At 49.7% G+C, this 24,575-nt stretch overlaps 1 protein-coding gene across 5 annotated transcripts in view; it reads right to left on the reverse strand.

The window, feature by feature from the left end:
* Nucleotides 1-722: 722 nt before the first annotated feature.
* The window catches only part of dapk1 (death-associated protein kinase 1), a 60,871-nt gene continuing 37,018 nt past the window's right edge, over nucleotides 723-24,575 (reverse strand). For 4 of the 5 annotated variants that reach the window (XM_026186106.1, XM_026186112.1, XM_026186110.1 and 1 more), the window contains 19 exons: nucleotides 24,166-24,318; nucleotides 22,341-22,386; nucleotides 22,168-22,257; nucleotides 21,294-21,386; nucleotides 19,447-19,566; nucleotides 17,582-17,680; nucleotides 16,189-16,287; nucleotides 14,365-14,463; nucleotides 14,073-14,270; nucleotides 13,724-13,921; nucleotides 11,405-11,503; nucleotides 8,341-8,418; nucleotides 6,255-6,471; nucleotides 4,057-4,242; nucleotides 3,769-3,966; nucleotides 3,266-3,404; nucleotides 2,739-2,859; nucleotides 2,438-2,626; nucleotides 723-2,088 (listed from right to left, as the gene is read on the reverse strand). In XM_026186106.1, the coding sequence (XP_026041891.1) occupies nucleotides 793-2,088; nucleotides 2,438-2,626; nucleotides 2,739-2,859; nucleotides 3,266-3,404; nucleotides 3,769-3,966; nucleotides 4,057-4,242; nucleotides 6,255-6,471; nucleotides 8,341-8,418; nucleotides 11,405-11,503; nucleotides 13,724-13,921; nucleotides 14,073-14,270; nucleotides 14,365-14,463; nucleotides 16,189-16,287; nucleotides 17,582-17,680; nucleotides 19,447-19,566; nucleotides 21,294-21,386; nucleotides 22,168-22,257; nucleotides 22,341-22,386; nucleotides 24,166-24,318 (3,718 nt within the window). In that variant the 3' untranslated portion in view covers nucleotides 723-792. The remainder of the gene's footprint in view (nucleotides 2,089-2,437; nucleotides 2,627-2,738; nucleotides 2,860-3,265; nucleotides 3,405-3,768; nucleotides 3,967-4,056; nucleotides 4,243-6,254; nucleotides 6,472-8,340; nucleotides 8,419-11,404; nucleotides 11,504-13,723; nucleotides 13,922-14,072; nucleotides 14,271-14,364; nucleotides 14,464-16,188; nucleotides 16,288-17,581; nucleotides 17,681-19,446; nucleotides 19,567-21,293; nucleotides 21,387-22,167; nucleotides 22,258-22,340; nucleotides 22,387-24,165; nucleotides 24,319-24,575) is intronic. The other variant, XM_026186111.1, reaches the window with a different exon arrangement.

Genomic DNA, 24,575 nt, shown 5'->3' on the forward strand with positions numbered 1-24,575 from the left:
CATGAAGGAAATGGTTCCACCCACTGCTGACACGTGTCGTCTCCACACATCTGTGTGCGTTTGCTTTTGTGAAAAGTGAAACAGCACGAGACCAGGTCTCCTTTATTTTTATACAACATGGTCTTCCTCGTGTTAGTGACAGCCGCCAGATAAATAGATGTGTTAGAAACTCATTTTACTTTTATATCAACAAGGCACAGTTCTCCAAACATCTGGAAAAGACTTCTGCTTTGTACCAATGAGACTGGCTGTGCTCTTCAGGGAGGTAGAAGGCCACCAAGGCACTCTGAAAGAAATGCTGTAAATGTATTAAACGCTAAGCTGAACGACCAAATTTCACATCAGTAAACCAGACGCGAGGAGGGAGCTGATATTAGATGTAAGCGATGGATGGAGCGAGCAACACGACACACACTCAGCCCTCGGGTTCGAGCCACACGTGCAGCTGCCATGTTTCTGACCACACGTGGAGATTAGAAAATGGCGCTGTTCCTTGGAGTGAGACTGGAGTGTGCGTGACAGCAGGAGGGACGTTAGGAAGCAGCAAACAACAAGATAGAAAGAGAAGAAAAAAGACAGAATTCCTCTTTGGAGCTCGGAGCGTTCGGTTCTTTCACGACATTCGTAGCGGGAGGAAAGCTCGGCTGTACAGGTGTGGAGAGCACAAACACAACATCTGGTTTGCACGGCAACAAAACGGAGCGATTAAAGTGTGAGCAGCTGGACCGGAAAGATTGCACGAGTCCGTCGTGTCAGAGCGACCTCCTGACGTCTGGCGGGGACAGCGAGCCCTCAGCGGGAAATGACGGAGCTGATGGAGTTGTACGATGTGCCGCCGTTGCAGGTTGGCGGGTAGCCGTTGGCGGCTCCTCCCAGCGCCTCCGTGTTAACCTTAAACACGGGCGACGCTTTGAGCAGGAAGTCCGCGGCGTCGCGCCGGCCGAGCTCCCTCAGCTTCGCCATCAGTACGCCGACCCTGCTGCCCGCTCGCCCGCTCCACTCCTGCAGCAGAGCCGCCGTCGGGCTGGGCTGCAGCGCGGCCTGCTGGGAGTCCGAGTCCAAGTCCAGCTCAGAGGTGCCGTTTGGAGTCCCGTTGCTGTATTTGGCCACCAATTCAGTGAGGCCCAGGTTCATGGCCAGCAGGCACCAGTCTTTCCCCATGGCGTCTGGAGGGTCCAGCATGCGGCACAGCTTCCGGCGAGCCAGCAGCGGCACGTCCGATATGTGGACGTCCGTTCCCAGAATCCCCCACTGGTAAATTTCAGCGCAGCCGAACGCCAGGATGCTGCTGAAGCTCTCCCGATAGCCGCCCATGGTGTTGGTGAGCGAGGTCTCTCGCTGGACTTGAGCCCGGAAGAAGTCTTTGGGTTGGTAGACCATGATGGGGGCGTGGTGTTCCCGCAGCTGCTGAGGGCTCAGGTAGTATTTGGCGGTGAGCTGTCCGGGCAGCGTGGAGGCCAGCAGGTTCTCTGTTATACTGCAGAGGGTGTCCAGCAGGGTGTAGCACTTGGCCCGCTCAGAATCATGTCCACGGACCTGAATCTCCACACCCTGCCCGTGGTTGACCAGGAGGATCATGGCCTCCACTCCTGCCTGGCTCACTTTGGCGCCGTTGGTCCACAGGTGAATATCTCCATCGTTGTCGTCGGCGCCGTCCTCCTCGGGCTTCTGCTGGTGGCTCCAGCGACACAGGTTCACCTGCAGCTTGTGGAAGAGGCCGCAAGGGAAGGGAGTGAGGTGCTCGGCCGGGACGATTCGGACGCCTCCGTAGAGCAGCGACTCCTCCTCCTCCTCTTCGGTCCAGGACCGGTGGAGGCCGTTTGTCTTGATGAGTGCGGGAACATCCACCATGGTGGGGTTGGTGACGTCCCGGGCGCAGACGTCCATGGCATCCAGGATCTGCAGCAGCTCGTCCACGTCGCTCTCAGGCGCCAGGGCCTGCACCTCCTCCAGCCTGTAGCGCCCCCTGTAGTGGTGGATGGCTTTGGGCGTCTCCACGGAGAGCAGCTTGCCGAGGATGCTGCTGCAGAGCCATCGAGGCTCCAGCAGGACGACGTCCTGCACCGTCTCACTCTGCATGATGTTGATCTGTGGAGGAGACGAGGGAGAAATGTGAGCGCGTGGACGTTTATCAGAAAAATTTATGTCATGAGACAAAGACAGAATACAGAAAGAAGCTAATAAATATTTAAGGAACAACATTAAATGGAACTTTTGCTTTATCTGTGAAAAACATGCAAATAAATAAATAAATAAAGTTTTGGTTCCTCATTCAGCTTCCTGAGCAGAGGCACACAAACAGAACACAGTGTTCCTGCTGCTGTTCTCACAGATGAAAACCATCTGGTTTGGTTTATTCAGGAGCCTGCAGTGCCCCCTGCTGGCACTCAGGAGTAAAACACCGACTCCTTTTGCCTGCTCCTGGTCAAACACTCACCTCTCCCATGCTGTGGAGCTGCAGGGCCAGCGTGCGCAGGTGATCCTGGCTCACCAGCGGGTTGATGTGCTCCTGCACGTCACTGACAAACTGCTGCCACGACATCAGCTGGTTGGGTCCGCTGAGCTTCCTCCAGGTCGGCAGAACGGCCAGCAGACGCTCCGACAGCAGCGTCATCGGACTGCACCTCTGCAGAGACGGAGAAGGAAGCGGCGACAATAAACGACCACGCTACGTTTGTTCAGGTATGAGGACATTTAGAAACAAGAGGACACGGGGAGTGAGAGTCTGCAGAGCTCACGGAGACGACGCTGGCTCGAAGCTCCTGCAGGTGACTCCTCAGCAGCTTCATGTCTTTAGAGTTTGAGGCTCCAGCGTCCATCACAAACAGTTTGTCACTGATCTGCAGGTCGTTCCCAAACCTGGACCGAAAACCAAAAACACCAAACTTTGTAACAAATCACTGAAATCTGTGTGATTAATACGTCTAATTTATTCTCTGCAGGGATTCTTTGAGGTCGCATCGACTGTCTTGACAAAAAGCCGCTCGCTTTTTTACTCATCAACATAATCTCCACTGACTGACGGCACTTTAACTTTTTCAAACATAAACATCAAAGCAACATTAAAAGATTCTCAAGCTCTCCTCACTCTAGATCTGGTTTTACAAAACATTAGCTCTGCTGTGTTAGCGGTGAAACTGCTGAATTTGCTATCTGCTGTCTGATCAGTAAGGCTGAGACGTACGCTCGCTGTGACCGGATCATGTGACTGACGTGATTTAAGCTGGCACCGCTCGGTGCAGTATGGAGAGGAGGTGCTCTTCACCTGTTCCTGACTTCCTTGAGCAGCGCCCTCTCTTTGTCGTAGCTGAACTCTCCGGAGAACGCTCTGGGAACGTCGGCGAGGTCGGCGTGCGTCGCCACCAGGACGACCGCGAGAGGCTGCTGGATCCGACCACCGAAAGCTGAAGAAAAGTTAAGATTGTGAACCGTCACAGTAGACAGCTTATCATGATCAGGTTGTGTTGAGGTTGTGTAACTGTCTGGCTGCTGCAACAGCAAATGTAGTTCCCACAGCCTCGCACGAAACTGTTTAAATGAAGCTTCAAAAAGGCCAAACTCTTGGCGAAGTATCAGTGAAAACTCATATTTTTCTCCAATTACTCAGGAAACAAAGACTTTCAAACCTGCCGACTCTCTATCGTTGCAGCTTCTACTTCCTGTCTGCAGATCTGCTCCTAACCTCAAACATATCGATGTTTTTAAGAAAAAGATTAAAGTCGACCATCCACCGACCGCACGAAGGCAGTAGATGGTTGGTCTGCTTACAGATGCTTTCCTGCGGCAGGGTGAGGGCCTTCAGCAGGTTCAGCCAGTAGGTGATGTGGCCCAGCTGGGTCTCGTACGGCTCCTCCAGGCTGAACAGGACCACGTGGATCGCTGTGACATCGTTGGCCGCAAAATAATCGTAGGTGCAGTAGTAGACCGGGTTTCCAGAAAACTCCCACACGCTGAAATCTCCCACACCTACAGAGAGGGAGCCGAGTGAGCTTTGCTTGAATTTCACACACAGGTTTAACCGTGAACGTCCTCCGCGGGGATCCTCGCGGCTCTCACCGTGGATGTTGGCGTGCTGGATGTCGATGGCCTTGGTGGCCTGTTCGTCAGCCGCAGACAGAGCGCTGTGCACGGGGGAGAAGACCTCCAGCACGCCTTTGGTCAGGCTGGGCTCAAACATCATGCTGCGACTCCTCACGCTCACGTTCTCACAGCCGGGGTACAGGTTGGAAATGCTCACCGACACTGAACACAGACATGGAGGAGAAACCATGACAACCACCGGGACTACTTTCAGTTAATGCAGAATTTTTACTGATTTTTATTTAGCAGGGACACACAGGAGAAGCAGAGAACCTGCAGCACTATATTGCTGTTAGATCAGGGAATAAATCCTGACTTTTAGCTCCACAGTTTGAGCGGTGATGGTGTTTAAAGACACAGCGGCTGGTTTCTGCTCTCAGAGGTTGTTGTTCTGATCTCTGCTGTACTTCAGCGCGCGATCGACTGTGACTAACGCTCAAAGTATTTCAGATTAAGTGCAGATGTCTCTCTCTGCTGCAGCAAACACATCTGCATCATCTTTACCAAATAACCGCCGCTTGCAAACACAGGGGGGCGCCATTTCACTGCTAATGAATCCACTCTGCAGGGACAGTTTGGATTTTCGGGACCACACCTACAGCTTGTTTTTGAGGTCTTAATCACAGTAAAATGACATCCTGGTCTTTGGGTGATCACAGACATCAGTGTGACATCATCGCTGGTGTAAAGAGCTGGAGGAGAGAAGATGTTTGAGACGGACGAGTGAGCGTCTGGGCGGACAAATCGGGGAAAACGCCAGACGCACGATGGTTGTTCACAGCACAGCGAAGGACAAGTCAGAAACTCAGGCACATCTGGACACACATCCACAAAACAGATGTTTATTTCATCCGAATGTTTTCATTTCTGATGGGATTTTATACTTCAATAAAGAGATTGTAAAGTATTAGTGGCTGCAAATCTTTTAATTCCAGTCGTTGAGAGGCCAAAACCTTTGTTAGATGTGCATTTTGTTATAAACCCGTGTGTGGTTTTTGTGATCGGTGTAAAATGAGTGAAATCCTTAAAGCCAACAGGTTCCGCTCATTTTCTCGACGTGGAGAGAAAAAGCTGTTTTCATACCGTTTAACGTCGGGCGGTTCAGAGTTCAGTGAAGCGAAGCTGCTCATATCTTCTCTCGCTAACAGGCCTAAAAAGAGCGCTCCTTTTACCGAGGAGCACCTTTCACGACGAGGCCTCTCGTTAATGGAGCTCCGCGACATTTCAAAGTTCGCTACAAATAAGGAAATAAAAGAATATATCAGCGCACGCCGAGGCTGAAAGCCACAAAATCAATATGCAGCGTTCAGCGGTCTCGGGAGGCGACGCTAAAATATCGACACTTGTGTTTCTTTGTCTTTGGCTGGATTCACGTCACGTATCGCTGCAGAAACAACAAACGGTCGATACGGACCAGCGCTGACTCTTTGAGACGCCGGCAGGCTCACAGACGGAGGAGTCGGCTAACGCACCTGACCGTTATCAGCCCGGGCGTCACGTAATGGCTGCAAGCGGCGCATAACAGAGCAGCTAAAGGGGAGAGGAGGGCAGGCAGGCAAGACACTGAACACGTCGTCACTGCACTTTCCTGAAAACCACGAACACCTCACAGACCTCAAGATACCCGAGCCTCAGAGCAGCACCTGAACGGTTTCCCTCAGCAGACAGTTGTTCCATTTGTGCTCATCTATCATTTACTCCAGAGGACATAACGAGGAGAACTGATCAGCTTTTATCAATTTCACCCTGTGAGATTCAAACTGCATCTCAGTACGAGACTGTGAGGGCTCATGTTCATGCTCACATGAGCAGCAACAACAGCTGCGTCTACAACGTGGATAAAACAAGACATTTAATAAAATGACTCACGCTGAAGTTTTCTGAGACAGATGTGCCAGGGAGACGCCTCCTCTGATTAACTGCACTCCTCACAAATAAACGAAGGAGTCTCTGTGTGTCTTTCTTTGCTTATCCCAACCAACATTGGCATGTGTAGCCGAAGGGTGATTGGAGGGGGTGGAGCCTTTCAGAGCTGTCACCAGGTGACACACACCTGTCTGTACAAGCACAAACTCAGGATCTTCTTGCTGTGAGGGGGCGGTGCTAACCGCTGCGGCAGTGAAAGCATTAATGCTGAGCTGGTGACGACGCGACTCCACCTGTCTGTCACCTACCGGGAGGTTTGGAGTTGACGGGCGAGTTGGGGTGCCGGGCCGCGTTGGTCATGCGCGTCCTCCTCCTCCTGAAGAAGCTGCGCAGGATGCCGCACTTCAGAGACTCCAGCAGCGTGCTCTTCCCGGCTCCCGAGTGTCCGAAGAGCTTGAGTTTGATCCGGGGCTGGACCGTCTGAGTGGGCCGCAGCTGCTGGATGTAGCTCAGCTTGTGGTTGTCCTGACCCAAAAACACACCACAGAAGAAGACATCGACAGCTCAGGTCACAGACACCTGTACACGACTCCCACAAGGCCCCAAAAATCACATGACACATTTCAACTAATCAGATTTTGTGCTGCTGCACATTATGTCAGCTTCAAACTGCAGAAAAGCTTATTTAAAAATACACATCAGCGTATTGTGTTGAAGAGATATCAGCTGATGTGGAACCAGAGCTGGGCTGTACTTTAGCTCAACGCCACAGGCAGCAGTGTCAGCTCCATCCAACAAATTCAGTTCATTCAGTGTTATTTACACAGCGCCAAATCACAACAAGAGTCGCCTCAAGGTGCTTTATATTGTAAGGTCGACCCTACAATAATACAGAGAAAACCCAACAATCATATGACCCCCTATGAGCAGCACTTTGGCGACAGTGGGAAGGAAAAACTCCCTTTGAACAGGAAGAAACCTCCGACAGAACCAGGCTCAGGGAGGGGCGGGGCCATCTGCTGTGATTGGTTGGGGAGAGAGAATCAAAATCACTAAATCGAGCTAAATGTCACCACTTAGCTCTGCGGTGACATCGCAGCTGCAGGTGAAACTCTGCCCCCTGGTGGTGACAGAGAAAAGTTTCATGCACAGGTTAGCTATCTCACAGCTGAGCAGGTGAACCATAAACTGAGGATGTGAGCTCCGCCTGCAGGCGTCTGTCTACCATTCATTGGACAGAGTGGTTAAAAACAACGCAGGAAGCTTAAATGCTTTTATTTTGGTGGATGAACAGGCGAGTTCCTGTGACTCAAACAAAACGTTCCATATCTTATGTGTCTATAAATACTTCAGTTATAAAACATTTAAATGTGACAGCATTGAAACGCCGTGGCTGTGAGCGGCGTTACAGGAGACGCTTTCTTCCAAACATCATCGATTCTTCGGGCTACGAGGACGGTTTTTAAAACTGCTCTTAATGTTCTTGTAAAAATGAAACAGTGACTCAGCCGCAGGAAACATTTACAACAAAAGCCAGCTGCTTGCTCACGCCGCCGTAGATCTGACAGCTCGATGGAGCCGTTTAAGACGTTTCTCTAACCATCCAATGAGTCACGCATCAGAAGTGGCCCCAAACGCTGCGAGCGGATACGTGGGATGTGAACGCGCTCCTAATCCCACCTGGGTTATGCTAACGTGTCAAAAAATAATTCATTTCCAATTTCAAAACGTGTGATTCACAGAATCCGGCTTTAAAACGAACGAGTTCTCGTTTCAAGCCGCCGGGTTTCTCCCCCTCTTGGTTCTCGACAAGTCGGCCTTTTCAAACGTGCCAAAGTGTCTGAGATTAGCCCAGCATGTGCAGACGGCGGCTGTTTTCACAGCTGCTGCTTCATGTTTTCACCGATTCTCAGCAGGTTTTCTAGAAAAAAAGAGACGTCGGCATCACGTAGCTTTAGACGAGGAGTCTGAGCGTGTCCTGGTAGCTGTGACCGGGAACACCGGACGCACACACGCCGCTGTGGAGGGTGAAGCTGATCGTCATGGAGATGAAAGGTTTGGCTTTCACCGAGTGTTCGTCCTTTCACCTGCACGTGTCGAGCAAACTGCGCCCCAAAGTCTAAAAACGGCGGATCGCTAAAATCTAACACCTCCCGTCTTCCCGAGACGTCTCTCTCCACACCTCTGCACCGAAATAGACCAAGTGTGACGACTGTGAAGCCCGACTGTGCCTCATCACCCCCACCATCATCATCATCTGCACTTCCTAAACCGCGTTCACATCATCACATCATTTTTTTTATAGCCTCATTCTTCAAACAAGCTCAGCTGACACAACTTGGTTGAACACATCAGTCCAACTCGAGCTTTTTGAGCCTTTTTCTTCCTCTTTACCTTTTTAAGCTTTCCCAGCAGTGACACGACGTGCTCGTGATGTTCGGCCGAAGCCAAATCCTCCGCCGTCTTTCCATCCTGCAGGAGGAAAACAAAAAAAGTCAGGTCTTTAGTAAACATCACATCTCCTCTGGCTCCTCCTCAGCTCCACTGAGGACATTCGTTTTCTGGAGTTTTTATAATGAAAAAGGAGCTCGAGCACAAAAAAGAGCTTCCTGTTAACCAGTTCAGCAGACGCTGCTTTTACTTTAACTGAGTGTTTCCCCCAAACTTACATCACGTGTTCAACCAGTTTAGATCAGAACCAGCAGATTAGATACACAAATCATTTATATTTGTATATTTATTTACTTGTTCATCATAACAGGAAATTCAGCAGATATTTTGTTTTGATCGACGCTGACGTCTGCTGTTAGTGATTTATTAGTCAGCTGCTTTCATTTAATGAATGTTCTCCAAAAACGTCGACATTTACATAAATCAGATCGATGTGCCTGAAGTGACCTTTATTAGTTATGACAGTTATTCCTCATCACGCAGCGTCGTCTCTCAGCTGATGTCAGTGGATTAATTACACACACACACACACACACACACGCGTGCACACGCGCGCACACACACACACACACGCACGCACACACGCGCGCACACACACACACACGCGCGCACACACACACACACACACACACACGCACGCACGCACACACACACACACACACACGCGCGCGCACACACACGCACGCACACACACGCACGCACACGCGCGCACACACACACACACACACACACGTTACTTTCCCTCTCCGCTCCAGCGCTCCGACACAAACGCCACATTCCTGACAGCGTTCATGTATCTGTCACTGTCCGGCTTGGCTGACGCTCCGCTGGGAAAACCTGCACGGACGCCTGAAACGCCCACAGAGCGCCGCCGCCTCCTCCCAAACAGCTCGTCGTGACGATCGGACTTCGACATCGTCGACCTCCCGAGCCGACTGGATTGGGCAAATGAAGTCTGAGCATTTAGACGCGTGGACGCTCTCGCGGTGCTCGCCTCACACAGATGGCTGAGTGTCACGATTATTACTACTGATGCCTGGCAGTGACAGATGAACGGCTGGCGTTATGTGAGGAATATTAGATCATCCACAGTATTTCCAGCCCAGACTAAATATCTGCTGAAACGGAAGCTCGGGAACGACGAGTAACGGTGAAATCGCAGAGGCTGGAATGATTTGGAAGAAAAACCAGGCAGAGATCACAGAGGCACCGTGGAAGGTTGTCCTCCCTGACACTGAATTATACATCCCAGTGTGCGCTCCACATGAAACATGCACAGCACATCAGCTGCCATACAATATTAACATCCCGGGAAGGCAGAGAGGGAAAAAGCTCAGCGCGGATCGTCTGCTGCTGGAACCAGATCAATTCAATGGAATGAAAGAAAGAACATAATGCATCAGGATCGAGCAGAATTAGATTTGAGGCTCTGAGACGAGTTTCAATGACGGACAAAAACACGTTACTTCTGATATCGGCGGAGAACGCTGGAAACATCTGGAAATCATATCTGAACAGGCTGAAAACATCTGCACAATAACAACTGAGGTCATGTTGTGAGCTCTGGCAGGAGAAGCAGGGAGGCGCCCGTGATGGAGGCTGACGCGCCGACCCTGACGTGCTGAAGGTCTCTTTCGGTCTTTGGCTGCTTCTTCGCTCACTGTGAGTCCAGTTCTTGTACCGAACATTTGACACGAGTGTTTTTGTTTGTTAGAGACTTCAAACGATCAACATTAACATTCACATAAATGAAATTTTAGCTCGTGACATAACTCTTTCAATTACGTTTGATTTATAAAATCACGATAACAGTTCTTCATAAAACCACTTGGATCCTGGACGCGGCTCGGATGAAGTCATCTCCTGGCCTTCGGCGTGGAGAAGCATCAGCTCAGAGCGCTGAGCTTTGAACGAGAAATAAAAATCCTTTCGGATCTAAAACGATTGGACATGAACTCCCACTTATCCGTAAAGTCAAACCCACTCAGGGCTGAATGTGGAACCGTTTGATCCCGAGCGCTTGGATAAAAGCTCTCAGCCCGCGGCTGCTGAAGCCTTTAACGCCTCACCTGCCGCAGACTCGGCACAAACGTCTCTGTGCAGTCACCAAATCCACGCTTGGATTCACTCGTCTTAAATATCTCATCTGCACAACAACGAAGCCGTTTCTCCTGCTTGCTTTCTTCTGCCTTGTGCAGCAAACACAGTGACAAACAGGAGTCTTGCTGCACAATCTCCTGAACAAAGCTAAGCGCTCGTAACGACCCCACAGACGTAAACTACAGGAAACGTCTTTGGAAATTTAACATTCTTGAAGTTGTGCTCACAGTTTTTTACTTCTTGGACTTTCAAAGAGAAATTTTAAAGCCCCCAAACATGTTAATAACTAATGTTTAAAATCCTCAGCAGACTTTTCATTTGATTTAATGGTGCAGCTCTCAAACTGCCAGCTGGGATTTAAATATTCTAATAAGAGTTTAAGAGCTCAAAGCGAGAGACTGTGAGGGAAGTGGATGGGACACTGCAAGGAAGCTCATCAGGGTTCAAGAGGTCGAAAGAACTTCAGTAACATGAAGAAAGAAGAAACAAGGAGAAGGTTTCGCCTTGAAAACCTCTGAGAGGATGAGATTATTAAAAAACAAACAGGTGGTGCAGCTGAGCCGGGCGGAGACGAGGGCGGAGGTAAGGGAACGATGCCAGAAGAATTTCCCAGTTTTACTGAGGATTCATGAGCGGCGCCTTCGTCTGCAGCCCCAGCAGAAAATGAACAATCGCCACGCAAACAATATCTGAACAAGCACGGGAGCGACGTTTCAATTTACATACTATATGAGGCGTGTCGGCGTGGACCACGCCCCCACCATACTCGAGTCACAGATCGCAGCAGCTTCACGTGTGAACACATCCTACAGACCAAAGGGCTGCACTGGGTTTGTCAGAGTCTCATCACGATGATGACGAGGTGCTGCTGCACCCGCCCGAGCGGTAAAACAGAGAGGTGCCTTACGTTGGTGACAGCGTCGATGTTCGCTCCGGCCAGGCAGAGATGGCGGACGACCTCGAGGCTCCCGTTGTTCGCCGCCAGGTGGAGCGGAGTTCTGCCGGACTGTGACGCACAGAGGAGAGAGGAAGCAGCACACGTCAGCGCCGGACACGGTGAAAGTCACGCACACAATCATTCATGTTCGCTTTGACACTTACAGGTTATTCTTAATAACTGAGGCTGCTGAGCAGAAATGCTCGAATAAGGATTCCTGAAAACGCCAAAACCTTCTGAGCATGCTCAGTTTAAATGTTGAGGCAGAAGCTTTTTAAGAAGCTCACATTCAGTTCTTTTCAATAAATCAATAAATAATCTTTGCGTGATGTCATACAGAGCAGATATCTGATGGTTTTCTCAGGTACACATCTCTCTATGAGAAGCCCCACCCACTTCCTGTTAATGAGGAGCAGCCAATCAGAAGAAAGCTGGCAAAAATAAAACGTTGCTCTCTTTAAGCTGCCGTCACTGTAACACAAATGTGGAGGAAAAAGAGTGACACAAACACTGAAATCAACATTTATCACATTTTCTAAACAAACACTGAACGGCGTCCCCCTCTTGCCTCGCGCTAACTCGGCCTAATTAAGCGCACGGTCGTGCTTCGGCGGCTGATCGGCTGCTCGCTGTTCCCGCTGCGGTCGCTCAGCCTGAAGAATAAAACTGCTGATTAGAGCAGGAACACAGTGCCCTGAAAACAATGCTAATTACTGTAAACACCATATAATTGCCATCAATTTCATACCACAATATCTCATAAATCCAGAGCAGTTCGATGTTGATGTTACAGTAAAAGCTTTGGGATTTAATCAGAGCTCAGTGACGGAGGCGTTTCAATCCATTCTCCTTTGCAGCAGTTTGGAAGAACATCCACCCTGTTTTTGTGATGCTGCAAACTGAGCTGGAGACGGTTTCAATCCCACCCTCTTATTTCTCTGCTCGGTGTCTGCAGCTGACAGCAAAGACCGACCCAGAGTCAGCAGCCTGTGATTCGCTGCTTCACACGAGCTTAAAAGAAACGAGCTCCAGCTGAGAATAATGCATGAACCACGACGTCTCTGGCAGCGCCGTCTGCTCCCGATGCACATCGCCTCCCTGTGCGACGCTGAAAACACGTTTCTGCAGAAAAAGCCGAGAAAAGCTTCCCCGTCGCAGAATCTATTTAAATGTATGGTGTCAAAATAGAAAGTAGAATCAGAAACATGCGGGAGGCGAGAGGACGGGAGCTTCAGAGGTGTGTGAGGAGGGCAGGAGATATCAGAAGAAAGACCATTTTAAAATATGTCAGCAGAAAACAGCCCATACCTCTGTAAACATTACACTGCGTTATATTCTACTTCCTGTGTTTTTAATCAATGCTCCACCTGCGATTAGGCCTCATTTAGCTCAGCTGCAAAACAACGATCTAAAACACTCATTTAAACTCGTCTTATTTTTCTTCAGCTACATTTGCTCTCAGGTCAAACTATTCTAACTCCTTTACCTATGAGAGAGTTTCCTCTCATTGGCCGTTCCTCACAAACCGAACAGCAGGTGGGCGGAGCTCTGTGCTCACACAAGTGAGGCGACCATATTAGTCTGTGAGAGCAGGGATTACTGGCACAGACACCTCATCATCTGAAACTGTGGTCAATGTGGAGCAGGTCTGACTCACAGCTGAGCTGATGGGGTTCGATTTAAAGGAGTCTTCTTCGTGAGGAAGATTACTTCATGGATCTCACTTCCTGCAGAGCGTCAAGCTGAGTGTGGTTCGGTTAGCTGTCGTTTACTTATGCTCTTCTTGTGCTTCTAAGACTCCTGTGACAGTAATGCAAAACGCTCTGCAGCCCATCTGCAGCACGATCCGCAGGGTGAAGGCTGCAGCGCCGAGGCTGCTAGCTCAATCACTCAGGTGCTGTTGGTCACGCAGAGCGTGTTTTATAAGACAGAGACACGTTCGGCCTGACTCATCAAGGTGCTGTAACACATCACATAACACCGGCATCGCTGAGCTGGCGCTGAAGTAGATGTGCTTGAAGATTATGTAAGAGGAGAGTAAAAACAGAAAGCGTATTCATGTTAACGGCATCGGGACGAAAAATAAAAACCCCACACATTAACATCAGTGTCTGAATGTGAGGGAGGGGGCGGAGCGCAGAGTTAGGAGGAGGTCCTTCACCTCCACCTTCACTCTCAGGAGGACAGCTGTGTCTGAAAACTATGTGATACCACCAGTCCTCTCAGCGCGGCCTGGGAACGCCTCAGGGAGCGTATCCGGGCCGTCTGGGGGGAAGTGCTTGCACTCACCTTGTTGGGGAGGTCGAGGCTGGCCTTAGCATTGCAGATCGCCATGACGACGGGCAGGTTTCCATCCTTGCAGGCGATGTGGAGCGGCGTGTTTCCGTGGCGGTCCTGCTGATCCACTTGGCAGCGGTGTCTGAGGAGGCAGCGGACCACCTCCACCTGACAGCGACGCACAGCCAGGTGGAGAGCTGTGTGGCCTTCCTGGAGACACAAACACAGACGGGTCAGTGTCTGTGACCTGCACAGGTGGTGAGACCTGTGTGCTGTGAGACCTGTTAGTCAACCCTCGCACAAAAACACGTAAAAGTAAAAGTAAAATGTGCCAAAATAAATCAGGCTGAGCTCTGGTCACCTTGTCGGTGGTTTCCAGCTCAGCTCCGTGCTCCACCAGGCACTCCACGATGTCCACGAAGCCGCGGGCAGAGGCCGTCAGCAGCGGGCTCTCCCCCTCGCGGTTCTTGGCGTCCACGTGGCAGCCCGCCTGGCACAGAGCTCGGGCTACCGGAGAGTAGCCGTGCCAGGCAGCGCAGTGCAGCGGCGTCTCCTGCTCCTGCAGACAGAAACGTGGAACGCAAAGATAAAACCCCGCGGCCCTCGAACAACCCCTCGGTTCTTATTCCGATGCCGTCGCTGCACTCGCTCACCCTGTCCGTCAGGTCCGGGTTGGCTCGGATGCTGCACAGGTAGCTCACCACATCCACGTTGCCATAGCGAGCAGCCACGTGTAGCGCCGTCTCGCCGGACTGGAGGTGACCAACGGCCAATATGTTAATAACAAAGCAGCAGATTAAACTAGCAGTAAGCTAGAAACGATCAAATTGTGTCATAAAAGTCAAACAAAAGAACAAAAGAAGCGACTGTGTGTCTGTCGCTCACACCCACCTGACTGACACACGTGACGTCTAACACGTCTGTGACACGTCGGACGGTTCAGATAAAAACGGTTCCTATGAAATCTCAGAGTAAAAGTATAAACGCAGTGACAGAGACGAAGCTTTGCTGGTGTCCGGAGGATTCCCTGGAGAACCTTCCTTTCAGCTTCGGGAAGTGAAATGTTTATTATTGCAGGCGCTGGTTGATTGCACGAGCTGCTAGACGGTGATGAGAGATGATTGACACGCGTGCAAATTTTCTCTTGCATGACAAAAACAATGTGTGAAAGACTGGAGGAGACGACACGCGGCACAGCCTCTGTTTCCATCTTCACCCGAGAGCAGCGAGCGAAAGAACAGGGCCGAGGATACAAGCAGCGGGAAAGAGCTTCCTCGGAGGGCGGTCCTCCATCACCCATCAGAGGAGCAGGTGGAGGTAGCAGGGGGCCTCTGTGATCCTGACACCATAAGTGGGAATGCTGTCTCCAGTTTAGATTCTGTAGTTTGGTCAAACATCCCAGATTTTCCGTATAGTAGCCAAAACCTCCAGTAGATGTTAACAGGGAACAGCGGACTCACCTCCCTGCTTCTTGAAACACAACACAGAGCCAAATGTTTGCACTGCATGCACAGACCGTGCACAGACCATGCACAGACCGTGCATACCAAGCGTGGACGCTGTGGATGTTGACTCTGACTAGAACTCTGACTCCGCTTCTGTTTTCGTTAAAAACTGACCCACGAGTTTCAGACTTGGGGCTGGCAGTCAGCGTAAACGCTCGTTAGCGAGACGACGTGTTTACTTGTTTCTTAGAGACTGAGTCACTCTGGAAAAAAGGAAAAACCCTCAAAGAGCGGTTTAATTTGGCGAATTACATAAAAAGCCGCTGCAGATTCACCTTGTTATGATAAACCTGAAAGGTCCTTTGGCTTCTCTGTTCTCACAAAGCAATTATCTAGTTCCACACAAACGCCTCGGCTTGTGATTTGGGGTTTATTGTGTAACAAAGAAAGATGAAACTTTAACGACGCCTGTACGGGAGCTGGAGAGTAATCAGCAGAGCGCGTGCAGCGCAGATTAGGCTCCGCCTCAGCGTTCGCAGACAGGAAAGGACACCTCGTGAAGATCGGAGAGACGGGAAAACGCTTCTGGGATTTTGGACGCCCAGGCAAGGCACGCCGAGGCTGCACTAGCATCGAAAGCACACAAACACACACACACACACACAGACGCACACACACACACACAGATGCACCAATCCCATCTCTCCCTGCAAGGCCTGTTTCCATAGCAACAGCAAATAAGCTGATAAAATGCCAGAGTAACTGGTTTTCTCCACAGGTGTGGAAATGTGAGAGTGTGAATGTGTAAAGCTGTGTGTGTGTGTGTGTGTGTGTGTGTGTGTGTGTGTGTGTGTGTGTGTGTGTGTGTGTGTGTTTGTTTCTGGGCATTTCAAAGTAATGCTTCTCGAGGGGTTTGTGGGTAGGAGGCAGTGAGTAATTGCTGACAGATAACAGAGCATGATGAGTCGTAGTAAGTGTGTGTTTTTCCATGTGAGTGTGAGACGTGCAGAGAGGAAGGACCTGCTTTTCTACCTTATCTTGCACATCCAGCGGGCACTTCTTGTCATGGAGGAATCTCAGGGTCGCCACGTGGCCGTGTCTCGCCGCGTAGTAGATGGCGTTGGCTCCGCTCTGAGGGTTGGAGAGAGAACAGCGTTGCAGGATTTATCCCTGACCTTTAGTAAAGAGTCTGCAGCCACACGATAGGAACGCATCCTTGGACAATACTGTGCCGTGCTCTCTAACACGGGATCGTTCTGAGGATGTGCTTGGATGTTGGGCTCAGACACAACGTTGAAGCTGTGGTTTCTAAACGGAGGAACAAGATCAAAACACGTTCTTTCATTGTTTCTGTATAAAGTCATAACGTCTCTATATAAATCTCCTGAACTCGCTGCACCGATGATGACAGAATGAAACTTTATTTAATGGCAGTCAGTGTGTGCAGCATTAACCTGATTTCATGTGTGGCACTGAAATCAAATCAAAGGCAACGAGATCGCTGCGTCAGAGTTTGGAGACGTGACGTCGACCCTGGTGTGGGTCAGCAGCTCCAGACGTCTCTTATTTTCTAACATCTTGGAAAACAAGGAAGGACCTGCAGCTCGGTGCAAGCACAGAGTGACTGCACGGCACGATGAAGGACGTTTGTCAGGGAGAAGCTGCTGCGGATGTTCAGCTGCTCACAGAACTTCCAGGAACTGTCGGCTATCGGAAGGGAAACGATTTCAGGCTCTGCTAAAGTCTTCCTCCCGTCTCTGACGCTTCACTGATGAAGATGCAGCTGTGACAAAGAGTTTTAGCAGCGGCACAAGTTTTGTGTTTGATGCACTTTGTTGGTTCTGAACAATCTTAAGCAACTTCATAAGTTTCAAAGAAACAAGTCGACGTCAGCTGTCACACGTGGGCTCTGACCGTGCTGCAGGCAGAGCCCGCAGGGCTAAACTCAACCCTCACGTCTACATTAGCTTCTGATTTTTCTAAAGAAGAAGATATCTCACACTTTTTCTTATTTCAAATTAAAATGTGTTTATAAGATATGATAGAAAACCTCTGAGGCACCACAACAGCATCAGTGCACGCAGAGCAAGGACGAACCGACGATCAGAGTCCATCCCAGCATTACTGCGTATGAAACAGCCAATCAGCAAAGAGGAGCGGCTCTGATCACTCGACTGTGTTTGATATGCGTTTCATTTCTGTCATTACACAGGCCCAAATATTCACAATCATGAGAACCTTCATTATGCAACGTCGAAGCAGGTTTGTTCCCTGAAATATTGATTTTTTTATAATATTTGATTTTCAAAAAAAGTTTGCTGTTAGCATCTGAAGCTGTCCTGGTTCACAGCAGGGTCAAAGGTCAGCTGTTATGCGCCTTACAGCTCCTCCATGCAGTCTTCGTCACAGCAGGTCCGGCTCTTACCTTGTCGTGGGCCCGGATCTCTGCTCCTTTCCTCATCAGGACCTCGATGATCTGAATGTTTCCACAGCCGGCTGCGATCAGCAGGGGAGGGGTCCCGTGCTGCAAAACACACACACGCGTGTTACGCTTCCTGTTTATGTGTGAACGCTGCGTCTTTAATCTGTGCGGTAAAGCTCAATCTGACAGCCTGTAGTTACACAGAAAACGTGGCGAGGAAGTAAACGAGACTGAGGTAGGAATAATGAATGAAAATGGCGAGATGACCTTTTCTGAACGAGTCCCTGAGCAGAGACAGACTGAGCCGACGAGTCTGTCAGGTACCGACTCTGCCTCTGGTTGTTCATCCTTCCCCACCTCATTTCTTTCCTCTTCCTATTTTCTTACACTTCACTGAGTTTAATGGCTTCTCGTCCTCACATCGCCCGCCAAGTCCTGACATGTACCCGACCATCAGGCTGCGCGGTGTAAAAACTAAGCGTGTTTTAGTTTCTGTGTAATCATGCCCAGGCTGTGCTTTGATTTATGAAAACCCATAAAACGCTCCCTCGGTGCCACAAACCGGACGTGAACACGCCTCCCTAACACGCTGCACCACGAGCACATCCTCCGCCCACATTCACTGATGTTCTTTAATGAAGACGTGATGATGCTTCACAATAACACTTCAAATCTGCAGATTTCACCTGTTTACACACTGCAAAAGTCTGCAGATGGCAGATGAGCCTGGAAGCGACTGTGGGCCCGACTGTGGAAACATGCTCTGTGGAAACACGCTCTGTGGAAACACGCTCTGTGGAAACACGCTCTGTGGACCGTCAGTGTTTAAAACGTCAGGCTGTTTTTCTTCTGCTGTGTTTTGGCTGGAGGACGGGACGACCTAGTTTCTGGGATGCTGGCAGCTTTAAATAAATATGGAAAAGACACAAAGATTTTTATGGAGATCTTTGAGACGATTCAAGCTTTCAATTTATTCTTTAATCAACTTTTAATCTGTCGTGATTTTGTTGGCGTTGGGATTTGTTGGATAAGCGGTTAATAAAGTCGAGGGATGGTTGTGTCAGACTTTATATTCCTGGGTGGATAGTCCACTTTGCTACGTTTTGCCTTGGATGTGAAAGCAGGATTGCCGTCCACACAGTGTGGAGCACAGCTCAGACATGTAACTCTGACAGCCAATCAGCTCTCTGCGTCGATCAGAGCTGGAACAAGCCGGATCAAACATCATCACAAACATCATTATGCAACACGAGGCTGCACAACAACTGAATAATTTCTCAAATTATTTGCATGATTCATCTGAATCTGGAGCACAGCGGTGCAATCCAGCCCACTGGATACTGTGAGACGTGCCTGCAGTGGAAAAACTGAGATCTTCAGTTTAATAAATCGCTGCTCCCGCTGAGCCAGCGCTCCTACACAGGTGTGAAAAATGCCCGAAAAGGGAAAATTATTCCCTGATTTTCACAATTTCTTGGGATCATGAAGAATAAACAAGTTATTTAGTTATAAAAATTGCAAATGTGACGGTTTTATCTGTTTGAATGGTGACTTTGTTTAAATGTGAAACGCCGCGCTCGCGCTCGTGTGAGTCTGACCCGTTTCCCAACCTCAGCACAAAGCCAACTCGTTACCGAGTCTTAACCTGGTCCCAGCGTCTAAAACTCAAAGCGTGACTTCTCAGAGAAAGATGGAGGCAGCGCATCCACAGCTCCACACACACGTCTCTGTGTGGATGACTCAGGGTGGCGCCTGCTTCACTTTGATGTATTCAGTTTTGAATAGAGACACTGGCAGACGTGCTTCTGCGCCACTACTTCAGATTCGTTGGGTTCAGCAGGAACGAGCTGAGCGTGTCTGTGCGTCACCTTGTTGGGCTGGTTCACATCGTAGTTGTTCAGCGAGCCGAGGAGATGCTGCAGACCCGGCACGTTGTCGTCATTTATGGCGTGGATGATGGCCTTCATCACAAAGGAGTCTTCCTCGTCCTAAACAGGTGAGAAACACGGTTAAAGACATTTAATCCTCTGCTGCTCACTTGATCTAAACCGAGAATCCAGCGATTACGACTCTGTCAGCGACACGTGACCCGGTCACCTTCAGCCAGAGTCAGCCGTGCAGCGCAGCAACCGGCCGTGCCGCCTCGCTGCACAAAGAGACGACGATGAGCGAGGCGAGGAGGCAGCGAGAGAGCGAGGCTGATGTGGCGTTTGCTCAGCCAAGCTCGACTCTTTGGCCGCATTCCTCAACATAACCTCGCTGCTGGGCGAGCCGTGACTAAAGCACCTCGGAGAGCTGCAAACAGCACAAACATGCACGAGCAGCGAGGCCCTGCTGGGAGCTCCATGCCCACCTCGATCGCACACACGTGAAAAAGACCTCCGGGTCTCGTTGTGACCTCCAAAATACACAGAAATGATTTAATAACTGCAGTCAAAGAAGCGGCCTTCCGACTGCGACGGTAACCACACTCATCCATTTATTCATCGAGCGGTGATGCAAGCAGACGCTCAGCAAGAACGAGCTCTAATCACATGAAGTCTTTCTGCTTCACATCGCTGCCAAGTTCAAATGTTTTTATCCAAACTGCAGAACAAATACCTGAATGTGTGATAAAAAAAAACAAGACAGACAACAATCAAAAGGTTCATTTGAGGAAGAAATCACAACAGTCCTGCAGGAGCATGCAGGAATAATGAGCTGTCTGAACTAGCGGAGCTGACCTCGGTAACATGAGCTGAACACATGTAAACACTGCAGCTTCTGTGAGAAACTTAATTATTCACAAAGCCGTCCCAGCAGGCCGGGCTGTTCTCAGAGCACGAACACCCACCTGTACCTGCTTTTCAGGTAAGTCACTAAACCGTGGAACTGCCTGGAAGTCTCCATCAGAGAGCTTGTGTTTGTTACCCTGAACCACAGGGGGCGCCGTGACCTCACCGTGCCCAGTCCTACCTGTCAGGTCACCTGTGACGGCAGGAAGCTGCTGTGTAATCCTTTGATGACATAACAGGGCCGGCCTCGGCTGCTTTGTGAATGATTAAGCTCCTCACAGAAGCTGCAGTGTTTACATCTGTCCAGCTTATCGTGTCGACTGGAAACGGACACGCTAACAACATAAAAGCCTCCGTGTGTCCGAACAAGCTGACTCATCATTTACCGCAGACGGACGCACGCCGGGAGCCTGGAAACCACACACACACGTTGGGTATTCATGACCTGTGGGGACATCTCACTGACATAATGCTTTCCCTGGACCCTAACCATGGAAAATGAATTCGTAAACCTCAGCCTGACCCATAACCAAACTGTAACTAACACTCAAACCCACTTTGAATCTCAAAAATGGCTTCAAACTTGTGGGGACCAGGTCTCCATAAGGGCTGACGGTCCCACAAGTACAGTAAACCTCCCAACAAAGACACACACACACACACACACACACACACACACACACACACACACACACACACACACACACACACACACACACACACACGCAGCAGGAATGAGGAAAAGATGGTTTTCTGCCGTCTGTCAGGCCACAAATACCTGAGCTGTAACTGAACATTCAGTCAAACTGAAAGCGCTCGCGCTGCACGTCTCAGTTACTCTAACTCTTGGCTGGAGATAAGGACTGACTTCAGAGCTGGAGCCGGTGCATGAAGCTGAACGTATTTATGTGCTGCTCTGCTGGTGTGAGGCCCCGTCTTACCAGCGTGTCGTCGCTGCGGGCCACGCTGATGTTGCTCCTGGACAGGAAGGAGCGGGACAGGCGGTTACATAAGGAGATGAGTCGGACCGATTGCTGCAAGAGACAAACAGAGAAGACACGGGGTCGGTGAATGTGCAGAAGCAGAACAAGCTCACGTCACGTCACGTTAAGGATCCCCGCCGACAGGCAGGAGAGCGATTTTCTGCTCTGGTTGAGTTCTTTGCTCCGATTCATCGCTCGTAACCCGCTGACCTGCACGTGGATCGACCTCACACGTCTGCAAATGTTCCAGCTTCACGTCGATGTTACAGATTATATATCAACCATCATCACCAGACAGCGAACTGATGACCTCAAATGATCAATAAACACATAAATGATTTTGTCCAATTAATAAGAATTCATTTATTAAAAGCAGGTTTTCTTTGTGTCGCTGCAGTTTTTTATTCTTCCTTCTGAATTTCGAGATGAGCCTGAGCTGCGTTTAACGTTTGTGTGTTTTGGAGGTTTTTGTGTATCAAACATAAATAAATCCTCAAAGATGAAGGTTGCTGCAAAGCCAGGAGCTGCTGTGAGTCACCAAACAGAAGACAGAAACATGGCGACAGCAGCGCCGCAGCTTCAAACGCCGCTGCGTTGTGTTGGCTGGGAGCGTCGCCGGGTCAGCTGTGACGAACCGAAGCAGACACACAGTAAAGAAGCCGGCGGTGAATCTGATGGCTGCGGCGACCCCGTGGCGATCAACAGTGACAGCGAAGCACCAATGAGGAGACTTTGTAGCAAGAAGCTTTCAGAGTGCATCATGGGAAATGTATTTTATTGCTCCTGAAGCTTCAGCGTGAGCGTAGAACCCAGTAAGATGGAAAACTCTCACCTTCCACTTTCTCCTGGCTGCAAACTTTTTGAACTTCTCCATGTTGACGGCCGACTCCTTCCTGCTCAGAGCCTGCTGAGTGTCCTTTGGCTGATTATAGGAAACGAAACGAGATAAATGTTAAAGTTAGAAAAGCTCGGACAACAAAATCCAAACGCTGACATCAGTCCCACCTTGATCCAGGGGTGCTGCAGGCTGTCCTGGATGGTCATTCGCTTTCTGTGGACAGAAAAGGAAACTCGATGATTCACCATCAGATGTTCCAGCTGCTGCGGTTCAGCTTCGGTCTTTTTCTTTGTGCATTAATGCTGATTATTTTCTGTTTTACAAAGGAAACACACAGTTGGGATGGAGACACGAAGCCTGACAGCAGCAGGACTTTCATTTATCTCCTAATTGTTTTCATTTGAGTTGCTTTAATCTGAGGCAGTTACAGGTTATAGATGTATTTTTGGTTTTATTTGTAAAATGTTTTGTGTGCTTTGAACCTGCTGCCCTCTGTTTGAACCTGCCAGGCTTCCTGTGTGGGTTTACTTCCTCCCACAGTCCACAGACACCCACACCGGGTGAGTGTAAGCTGGCTGTAGGTGTGCGAGCTGTGCGTCCGTGTCAGGCTGCAGCCTCGGCCACGTCTCTGTGCGTCTTTTAATAATCGCTTGCTGATATTACACAGCTGACCTTTGTCGCTCTGCACCTAATGAGCAATAAAGATATAACTGCTGCTCTTTGTTATCCTGGAATATTCAGTTTCCTCTTTCGATGCTTCTCTACGCGGCGTCTCATGAAAGGCGGTACCGAGAAACTCGGCGTGGTCGTCGGAGTAAAGGGAACAAATCTACGTGATGCACTTCGGTGCTACTTCCTGAGACAGACAACAGTTTGACAGATTTTAAAACGCTCACATTTCATCCAAACAAAGCAGAAGTTAACCTGACAGAGTGCTGCACCAACATTAATGATTAATATTTAGTAAAGCTCGATGTGCTTCAGGGACGGCCTCAGTCCAACAACAGCCCGTTGTTCAGGAAAGGTTTCCGTACGTCCTACATAGATTTTGGGGAACCTGGCGAAGGCGCCGCTTCCTCTCGGCTCGGCCCGATCGCCACCACATCCCCGTTTGCAGCCGAGGCGACTGCATTCACACCAACCACACAGGTTCCCAGATTTCCAGGCCTGTGCTGGTGCAGCTTTAACCCAGCAGACTTCATAACAGCATCTCTTCATTATCTTCCTGAATGCAAACCTCGACGCAGATCAATTAAAAGCCGTTCCATTACGAAGCGCTCGGCCCGTCATCTCTGAAAGCCCCATTAGGTGAAGCTGGTAAAGTCTCTCTGTTTACAGCAGCGCATGCCCACCCCTCATCGTCTCCTCTCTGACTTATCCAAATGAAATCATCCTCACACCTACAATTAATCACCTCTGTTAGCCCCCTCGTTCTCACGCCGTTGTTTTGAAAGGAGCTGGCGTAATTACGAGCAGAAAAGAGCTTGATGGCGGTAACTGTCCTCGAGCACAGCTGCAGCCATTCAGCTGTTGCTACAGCAACTCTGTAACGAGGGAACGGTCCAAACAATTTTAGGAGCCAGCGCCAAAAGGCACGGCGCCGAGCGAGGAGGCAGGCGTAGCTGGAATATCTGCAGAAAGCACCTATTCAATTTTCCTGTCAGCGTTTTAAAAGCGATTAAACGAGACCAATCAGAGAGCGATCATTTAGAAGTCAACGCGTCGTTTAAACGCTGCTGTTACAGCCAAGACTCAGAGCTGAAGACGAAATGTGTTCGTTTGTTGTTCAGCTGACTGGAGGAAATCACACCGTCAACCAAACCACCTCGAGTCAGGATACGCAGGAAGGCCTCAAAGCAGACTTGTGTCTGAAGGAGTCACCCTGCAGTCTGGCAGCTCTGCATGGAAACGTTTGTCGTGATTAAAGCAGCTCCTGCTCTGATGTGACTCTAAGGCCGCTTTGATCTCAAATACAATGGAAACAGAACATACTTTGGATCTTTGACGAGCAGCCTCGCTATGAAGTCTTTGGCCAGCACGCTGGTGTTGCTGAAGAACTCCTCATCGAAGGTGTAGTCCACCGCCGACACGTTGGCCAGAGTCTCCTGCTTGTTGTCGCCCAGGAAAGGAGAGGCTCCGCTCAGGCTGCAGGACGAGAAAGGTTAACGGAGAGGTCAGAAACGTGCAGGCTGGCGGGTTTTTATCTTTGTGTGAGGACTTTAACAAACCAGCTCTGCATCACATCAGGTGGAACCTTCTCTGACTACAGCTCAGCTGTCTTGTAATCACAAAGGAAGAGGAATTCTGATTTTAGTCCAAACGCTGATGAGCTTCAGCCCCTGAAATCCAAACTACAACCTTACAACGCTTTGCTGAGTGAATGTGATTAAAGAGCTGCAAAT

The sequence above is a fragment of the Astatotilapia calliptera genome, chromosome 12 (genome assembly GCF_900246225.1).
Source record: "Astatotilapia calliptera chromosome 12, fAstCal1.2, whole genome shotgun sequence".
NCBI classification, from domain to species: domain Eukaryota; kingdom Metazoa; phylum Chordata; class Actinopteri; order Cichliformes; family Cichlidae; genus Astatotilapia; species Astatotilapia calliptera.